This window comes from Athene cunicularia, assembly GCF_003259725.1.
Source record: "Athene cunicularia isolate RWA chromosome 13 unlocalized genomic scaffold, athCun1 chr13_part1, whole genome shotgun sequence".
In the NCBI taxonomy this organism is placed as follows: Eukaryota; Metazoa; Chordata; class Aves; order Strigiformes; family Strigidae; genus Athene; species Athene cunicularia.
In genome coordinates, this window is record NW_020799117.1 from 19,362,340 (window position 1) to 19,371,918 (window position 9,579).

At 44.1% G+C, this 9,579-nt stretch overlaps 1 protein-coding gene across 1 annotated transcript in view; it reads right to left on the reverse strand.

The window, feature by feature from the left end:
- The window catches only part of DELE1 (DAP3 binding cell death enhancer 1), a 22,572-nt gene that overhangs the window by 12,630 nt on the left and 363 nt on the right, over window positions 1-9,579 (reverse strand). Inside the window, exons 2-6 of the mRNA XM_026858556.1 lie at window positions 9,309-9,466; window positions 8,960-9,080; window positions 8,434-8,577; window positions 1,760-1,815; window positions 71-164 (exon numbers count right to left, since the gene is read on the reverse strand). Of these exons, the coding sequence (XP_026714357.1) occupies window positions 71-164; window positions 1,760-1,815; window positions 8,434-8,577; window positions 8,960-9,080; window positions 9,309-9,466 (573 nt within the window). The remainder of the gene's footprint in view (window positions 1-70; window positions 165-1,759; window positions 1,816-8,433; window positions 8,578-8,959; window positions 9,081-9,308; window positions 9,467-9,579) is intronic.

Sequence of the window (9,579 nt, forward strand, 5' to 3'; positions counted from 1 at the left end):
ACGATTTGGAGGTCCTCCAAAAAAGAGAAATGTGTGGTTTAAGGACAAAACAAATCCAAGTCCACATTACCGAGGATATTCAATGCAATGGAAATGTCAATCCGGAAAATCTGCTGCAATTGGAAAGCAGCTTCCTCCAAATGCCCTCGCTGAGCTGGGTCACCCTGAGGAGTTAAAGAAAGCTATTAAGACAGCAAAAACATACAAATCCTATAGGAGATTCTTTCCTGGAAACCAAGCAGTGAGACACATTTGTACTGTACTATAGTTATCAAAAAGGTGATGTAATCTGGTGTCATGTGTCCACAAAAAAAATCTCCCTGTCCTACACAGCCATCTAGTTAGGGAGCTGTATGGACATTGCTTGCCTCCCCTCTGACCAGGGAGCTTGGTGTAGCCTCTTGGACAGCATCAGACCTTTCAGAATTTAGCAAATACCTGATACCACTCGTAACTCCATTCAAAAGTAACACTAGCCCTTGTTCACTGCCCTGAATCATGTCAACAGCACAGTCTCTGACAAACATGCACTGACATACTTGTATATGCTTTACATAACTCAAGATGAGCCCATGCTCTCAGCTTACCAAACACTGCACACTCCCAATAAAAATCCTGCACAGCAGACAATGTCTTTTCTTTCTCAGTAATGAACAATATTTTTTACTTTACCACGGCTCTGTGAGGTGGGAGGAGGATGAGCCCGGCCTGTTGCTTTAGCTTCCCAGCTTGCATACAAATGCAGTGCCATCGAGTGGCAGCAGCGCACACTGCACACGGCCGAGATGCCTCTGCTGCGGGAAGTCATTCGGCAAAAATGCCTCTTGTCACCAACAGCCTTGCTGCTCAGCCAGCGCTCCGAGCTACTCGCAAGAGGACAAGACGTGGACCAACTGCCCTCCTCTCCTCAGACCTGCCCCATGACCTGCAGGCTCTTCCTAGGCCCTGCAGAAGTGGCACCTCCCAGGACAGGGAGCTTGACACCCAGCCCCTCAGCAGATCAAGCAAATGCCTTTCTGGTTGGGGAGCAGAGGTCACCGCCATGTCAAAGCGAGAGGAACCCACTCTATAAATACTCAATTTACCTCCACTGTGTTCACTGTGTCCTTGAACAACTGCTCAGCTGACTGAGTTTTAAAATAGGGAATTGTCTGCATCTAAGACTGTGAATAGCAAGGAATTAGCAGGTTTAATCACAACAAGAACAAAAATACAATTTATGGCCTTGTGACTCTCAAGCTGATGCATCCTCTTCAAGCATAAAGTATCTTCCTCTCTATAACAGACAAGAGCCAGTCCTGATTTGCAGTTTTAGGAGGAGTGACTCCACCTTCTCCACTCATGGGTTGTCGGGTAAAAACCAAAATAGCAACTGCATGTAATCACCTAGCGAAAGGTTGCATCAAAATGCAAATACACAAGAAACAGACTGGTGCTACTGAATAGGGTTTTTTTTGTTTGGTTTGTTTTTTTTTCTTTTTTTGCCATTTTCTTTCAGTGCTTCTCTACTAGCACTCCTGCTACACAGGCACCTCAAAGGATGGGGATGTCAGTTTGTAGTTCCTGGAACTTTGTTCTGGCTAAAGCAGAGGGCAGCATATCACATCTCTCTTTCCTCTGGCTTCCAGCTGTGCAGGGCAGAAAACAGTCTTGCAGGTGTGTGGATTGCTCAGACTGTGCTTGGGGTCGCACTGAGATGTCTTCCTGTAGGGAAGGGGCCTCAGGTGCAGATGGAGGGTGCGAAAAATGAAAGCATTACCTTTGCACTGTGGAGAACTGGCCCCAAGCTGGAGCTCTCAGGGATCTGGAACTCCCCTAGATTAATAAAAAGGACAGAAAAAGCAGTGTTAAGCAATGCTGTATCTTTGCTTCCTCCTCTTCCCATCCTCTCTCCTCCATAGCTTCTTCCTAGAGGACTGATCGCCCACTCAGTCAGGGACACTGAGAACAGAAGGAACACCGACCAATCTGACCTTTGTATCAAAAGGAACCAAGTGCCACATGAATACAGTCCTGTAATCTGCAGCTGGCCAATGCACCTCCTCCAGAAAGGCCCCCAGTCTTCATCTGAAGACACTAAAACGTAGAGAATCTTCTGCTTCTGAAAGTTTGTTCCAGCAACTTGTAATTGCTGCTTTAAACCTCTGCGCTTCATTTCATATTAAAATACAACTGGTTTCTGCTCCCAGGCGCTGGCTCTTCTAGGCTTTTTTTCCTCTTTACTAAAAAGCCCATTCTCCTTTTGAAAGTCTTGATATGACTAATCAACCCCTCTTGATTCTTGTCTGTGATTCTAAACAGACTGTGCTGTTCACGTCTTTCAACTGAAGTACTTTTCTGCCTGACTTGATTAATTTTATGACTTTTTGCCACTATTCCTGAGTTTTCAACATTGCTATTGGAGTGAGGACCCTCTCACCAGTGTCACAGGAAGGGTAAAATTGCCTCCTTATTCGAATTTTTAACTGCCTAGTTTGCATGTATCAGAACTATGCTCCAATTCCCATTGCCCAGGGCATCACACTGAGATCTCACGCTTAGGTGCTTGCTTCCCTAGTTCCTTTTCCAGGTAATTTCTTTCCAGGCTACAGTTCTGCTTCTGCAAGTGGATGATCAGACGTGCTATTCTGGCTGCACTGGACGTAGGCTTAGGTTAACACCTCAATGTGCCCCACTTGCTCACTGCTGCCCTTTTATATACGCTGGCACAACCATGTGTTCAGCCACTACCGGGCCAGTTTCAGAATTATCTAACAAAGACATGTACAGCTAAAGCTAAGCCACCTTGCTCTTAACAGAATTGTGCTGGAAGTGGTTACACAGGCATTTACACCAGCTACTCTAAGAGGATGGTAATCTCCAGCAAAGAGGACAAACAGGTGAGGGCTGACTGAGGCCAGCTTTTTTTTAACCTGAATCACCATAAGCAGCTAGATCCTGCTCGGCACCTAACACCAGGTGCTGGAGCCCGGATCACTCCAAGCCAGTGCTGCTAACACAAGACATAGCTGTGCCCTCCCCAGGTCTCCCTGTTCCCTTCTCAAGCTGTGTGTCTGCAAAGCAGGGAGCTAATACGTGAGAATAATCAGCCCTTTCCAGGGCCTGATTCCTTGATTCCTGGCACGATATGGCTACACAAGTACTTGTGCCAACCCAGTGGCAGAAGTGAGTGTGCACAGGCAGGACTGCCTCTTGCACTGGCTGCCCTGTCTTACAAGGCGCATGAAGCTGTGGCTTGTGTTCCAGCTGCAGCCTTATTATTCCCAGATAAACAGATCCCCTCTGGCTGTATTAAAATGTATTTTATCTGAACAAGCCCCACTCACCCAACAAGCAACATCGCTATGGCGAACATGATTTCTATTTGTCATTCCACCAAAAGTAATATAATCTGTGAATTTATTAGTTGCACTTTACATTTATTTTCAGATCAGGCATAAAATTATCTGATCTTTCTCACTGTAAGAGTCTATCTCTTGTTCAGGTATCTCCCTCATGATGTAATTTGTTTTTTTGCCGTACATACAACAGCAAATCCCATGGAAAAAAAACTGTCTGTATTAAAAATTCTCCCAAATATTTGTTTAAACAACATTAGTACATTCATACTTTCAATAAACTTTACATTTTGTATAGACATCTACTCTTAAATCAGAGATTTGTCATTTACTGAGAAAACAGACTGTAATTTGGACAAACCACCACCCCATGAAAAAAACCCAAAAACTAACTCTGAGTTCTATCAGCGTCCAGAACCATTTCATGCCCCTCTACCACTGGGAGCCTCTCCTCACTCAAATCCCAGTAATCTCCCCATATCAGAGTTACCACTCCAGGGGAGCAAACCACTCCTGGGGAGTCATTTGGAAAAAACCACAGGGACCAGTTGATCCTGACACCTAGTCCCATCTCCTGAAGAGCTAGATTATTGAATTCTCTTGGAATTTCCCTTTGAAAGGGAAAAGGGCAAGCCTCAAATCAAATCTCTTCATGGATATCATGATTTTTAAGACTCTCCTGTCTCAGAGCAGCTGTCTCAATACTAGGCACACAATCTAAACACATTGCTTAGGTTCCTTCAGCAGTAAACGGAGAAATAAAAGCAACCTCCAGAGCAAAGAATCCCATCCCACTTCAGCAGAATGAGATGACCAGTTTAGATTAACCTTCAATCTGACATTAGTTAATACAAGTTCACCCCAACTGTTTGTTTCTTACTTCCCAAAGAACAGTCAAGCTTCAGCAGAACTTCATAAGAACTAGGATTTGAACAAATTCACTGCTATACTGCACACACAGAACCATGTTAAATTATTCTTAAGGCTATATGTTCAAAGCACACAAAAGCTGCTAACAGTTGGAATTTTCTGCTAAACCTTATTTCTACTTCTTCAAACATGTGCTATGATGTAACATGACTGTGCATCCTTTTTTCCATGCAATCTCGCAGCTTCCAGTGCTCTGGATGCCCGACGCTCACATATTCAGCAGCTAATAAATATTTGGTATTTCCCCACTGTTCATCCTGTACTAATCAAATGTTGCTCAAAGCTAGCTCCAAATGAGAAATTAATAATCTTCTCATAGACAGTCTAGATTGCTCATCCCAAAACATCCAAATGCTTCACAAGAATTAATTCACAACAAGAGCTGGACAAAATCCAGGATTTCTGCCTCATGGAAAATTTTAGTGTTTCCAATTGGTTTCATTGTGCTCTGAAATGAAAACACACTTCTGAAATGTCTGTAATCTCAGAATTGAAATAACGAATTTTACAGTTCTGCCAGGGGTAAAATACAACTCCCCAGGGTAGCATTCAGCTGCTATAACACTGAGACTGGCTGTAATCACCTGCTTGTTCACTATGTGCCTTTAACTTTTCGGCAAAAAAGCTTTGAGTGAGGCATGAATTGCATGAAAAAAATAGGATGCGATCATGGAGCTGAGGACTTGCTGACAGTAATATCCAGAATGCTATTTAAGGCAACTTTTAAATGAATTTCCTAAAGTTTTCTTTTTAAACACACTAAAAGTAATATATTCTATCATATTGTGTTATGTTAAAACTGGAACGGCTCATCTGCAAAGCTGGGATGTTTGGATCCATCACAAAGATCTTTGCTATTTGAGGTAACGAAGTAGCTGACAGCAATAGCAGATTGTCCCTGTACATGTAGACCAGCACAAGCAAGTCTGGAAATTAACTGAAACACTGAAAGGAAGGATGAGGACATGGAATTCTCTCTAGAAGGTCCTTTGCCAACTGCAAACTGGAGAAGTGAAGGTACAATTTGCTCCACCCCAAGTTCTGGAGGTCTCTTCTCTAATGGCAAGACTTTGCTACCAGATCCTCTGTATCATCTGCCAGGCGTCTGTCCTTCCCTCCCTTCTGCTCTCCCCAGCTTCTTGCTGCATTCTGATTTAGCCAGCCTCATTCTCTTTCCGTAGCTAAACACCCCAAAAAAAAAAATCCTAAACCGTAGGCAGCTTTTTCTGTAGAAATCAAAACATATTCCGAGAGGAAGGTATCACCAAGGCATCACCAAGCTTCACTTTGAAACGTTCCACGGAAAGATTCACAGTTCTCACATTACAAAACTATGCATTTTTTTCAGACTCTTCAGCGAAAATAACTGAATCTCTTCACTCTGTCTTTTCTCAATAAATTCCCACAAAATGGATGCACAGCACAATGTGAGAATGTAACCTGTGGACTTATGTATTGAGCAAAATCAAATTATTTCTGACATTTATTATCTCTGACAACTGACAGTTGTAGATGCTTGGGTAGAAAGGGTAAAAACCAGGGATTATCAAGTCACGCTTTTCCTGGCAGAACTTTCCAGCAATCATCTGTTCTGTGATCTTCTGAGCAGGAGGTTTTGACTGGACTAATCAAGTCTAATTTGAATGTGTAATTTTACCCAATCACTTCTTGGATCCCATTTATACTTCTGGCCCGTAGCAATGAGTTCCACAATTTACCTGTGCCCTGGCCAAATTTCTACTGCCTTTTGCCTTTTTTTCAAACTTGCTACCTGACCATTTCTGTGCTGCCTATTAATATGGGTATTATGAAAAATCTTGTCCTTATTCACCTTCCTTCAACACTTCTTGTTTCACAGAGCACACCCTCTGCCGCTTCTTTCTTAAACTGAAGTCTGCCTCTCTTTGTATGTAATTGTCTCCTTGTCATCCTTTTCTGTGCCATTTTTGTTCCTCTTTTTAAGACAGTCTTTTCTTTAGTGTTGAAGCTGTGGCTGCATCACAGACTTACACAAACCTATGATACTGTCTTGTCCTCAGTTCCTTCCTTTACAGTAATTAACATTTAATTGGCCTCACTGCTGCTGAGTGCTGACTTAACCTTATCAAAAACATATCCATGGTGACTTTAAATATTCCCTCTGCAATGTAATTATTAATTTGACACTCCTCATTCTGTATGTGTATTTACAGTTACATTCTCCTGCGTATACTAATTTAACTTACCTTGGAATTAACCTGGTTTTAGTTTTTGTGCAATTGTTTGCTGTGACTTTCAGATTTGACTGTCCTGAATAATTTTTTTACTTTTGTTTCTTCTGTCACCTCACTCATCACTTCTTTTTTTCCAAATCACTGCTGACTGTGCTGAACAAACCTAGGTTTCAACAAAGGACTTAAGGGAATCCACCAGTAAGGGCTCTCCACTGTGAAAATGGTTTCTTGTACTTTATGGAGTTAGTAGTCCAAGAGTAGCCCCTCTGCCTTCCCTCACATCAGCTCTATTTCTCCAGATAGCTTTGTTTTAGGTCCTAGCTGAAAGATTTTCAGAAAGCTAAAAGCTGGCTAATCTTGCTCCACATACCTGTTGGCTTCTCCAAAGAACTCTTAATAGATTTACAACCCTCTTAAGTCTCTGCAATGGAGCAAGCTGGCCTGAGAAATGGCTTCCTAAAACCTTTGATTCTTTGATATAGCACACTCCTCCAGGTATCTAACATCTCTATTCTATAACACTAACACAGTTTCTATCAACTTAGTATTACCTTTTTTCTTTTTTTTTTCCAGTTTTGCAGCTCAAACAAGCCGCTTTTTTAAAAGCCAGCATCCAGTTTGTCAGTGTTCATTCTTCTGATCATACAGCAGACTTAAGCATTGGGTTACACATCATCATTAGAGGCCCAACAATTTCATAGCTTCTGAAGAACATCTGAACAAAAAGCATGTGGCCTTGGTGACTTGTCACTGTTCAATTTATCAGTTTGCCTAAAAGCTCTTTCTATTGACTCTCAGTAGGAAACTGTCAGACACAGACACACATTCACTCCTTGAATGTTCAGCAGTGCCAAGTGAAGGCATCACTGTCTCCACTTATTCCCCACCACTTCTCCCAGAGGTCCATGTCCAGTTATCTGCCAGTGAGGCAGTGTGTCTGAGTGCTTCTTAATATGCTCCAGGCAAAAGCAGATGGGTTAAACAGTCTAATTGGCAGTTTAGGTAAATTAACCTGGCTGTTTTCCTGGAGCTAATTAGGAGACATGGAAACAAAATGCTTCATTTGCCAAATGATGGGGATGGTAACCTTTGGCAGGAGATGGGTCTAATAAGCAGTGAAGGGCAGTAGCTTAAAACAGCATTTAAGAAAACAAAAAATCTGGAAGAAAGTAAAGAATGGGGAACCCCTCTGACCTCTTCTGCCACACCTTACATTATCTGGCCAGTATCTGTGCACTGGCTTTTTTATGTACCTCTTCTACACCATGATCATATGTGGTCCCCTTTACTACCTGATCCATCAGGCTTCCTGCTTCTAATAATTTTCCTGAAGCCATTATTAGTGTTTATACATCCAGTGAGTAGCCCTGTTGTAGGCCTCACTGAATCTTGACAAGAATTTGACATATAGGACATGCTTTTCTGGGTAAGAATACAATTATTTTTATCTTCCCATTTTTTATAAAACTCATTTTAATAAGAGTGTCTTTAATACCTCCTTCCACTGTCTTATCTACAGCATAACTGCTTGGAAATACATCCTCATCTTCCCGGAAGAAGAGAATTCCTTTAGTTTCACACTGTGTTACAAATCTCCCAGATCATTGGTGCACTATTTGCCAGAAGTCTTCTGACTGCAAACATCTGTCCACAATAAAAGAACAGAAACCGGATGCTGTAATCAGGTCACTAAGGCAGCCCAGTACTGGTAAGGCTGATGCCTGCTCCAGCAGTGACAGCACAGGCTGCTACCTGCCTTCAGGAGATTTTTTCCCTCCTGTCTCTGGACTCTTGACTCATCTCTCTTAAGTTCTGTCTTTCTTCTCTAACTTACCTCTTCAAGTGTCAATAAATGGCTATACGCTCCTTAGCTCCTAGCTTTGCCTTCAGGAAATTCAGACTCAGAAGTCCTTCTACCACAAGTATTCTGACCACCAGCACATTGCACATACCTATTTCTGCCCAGGGCTGGCTCTCTCCTTGCCCTGAGGGGATGCTCGAGGATGAATTCTCTAGTGTAACCTCTGGACTTGCTTTCTGCAGGAAGTGGGACCCCAGCTGTGCCCTAGGACAGCTGGTTGAGGCTTCAGTCTCCACTGAAATACAGAGTACAAAACAGTTCCCGTTAGCTGTGCAGCGTCTGCTTTAGGAGACAACACTGGTCTGTTTATCTACCCAGTGTCCTTCTCTGCTCTGACCACAAAGCCAAGCAGGAGGGAGGTTCAGGAAGTGGAATCCATAATAGAAAACAATGGTAAGGGCATGTGGGATGAAAAATGGGATTGCATCAAATCCTTAAGAAACAGTGAGATTCTCCTTACAGATACCAGCCCTCACTCTTCCCAGAGAGCTTGAAAACTGGCTGTCAGCTTCTCTCAACAGCTCTCTTCCAGTCTTAGTTAACATATCATGAAGCAGCAATCCTGTCCAACAGCCGGGCCCTCCCACAGCCCCTTCTCACAAGCCAGAGCTGCTAACCTGTCTGCTGAGAGGGCAACGAAGAAAGCCAGGGAGATCTGTGCTCTCTCCTGGCATCCGGCAGCGATCTCAGCCATGAGATCTGTCTGACCAGCTGCAGAAGAAGTGCACCGAGTGCTCCCTGAAGAAAAGAAGACACAAGTCAAGGAAAATAGCCCCACTCTCTCCTTCTGTCCTGTTTCCCTGCGGCAGCTTGCCCACAGCTCCATTTCGGGGAGCCTCCCACCACAGCTCTCCTCCCCGGGGGCTCCTGCAGCGTCCACAGCTCCCATCCCCCTTCACCCCCCCAAGGTCTTCTGGCGACATTCCTCCTGGCCAGGGACACCCGGCCCTGCCTGCTGCTCCTCACCCAGGTGACTGCCTCCAGCACGGAATAGCGGGGCACCAGGCCGGGCAGGGGCTGCTGCCTTCCTCCTCGCTCCCAGCCATTTCGGGGCCGTCCATCCTGACAACCGGGGGCTCTAAAACAACCAGAAAACACCAACACCGTCAAGCCAGAAATCAGTCCTCAGACCGCCCCCTCAGCAGCGCCCTTGGGGCAAGGGGACCCCCCGATGTCGCTGCAGGCCAGCGCCGCGGTCCGAGCCCCGGGCCGAGCCGCACTGGCCACACTCACCGCT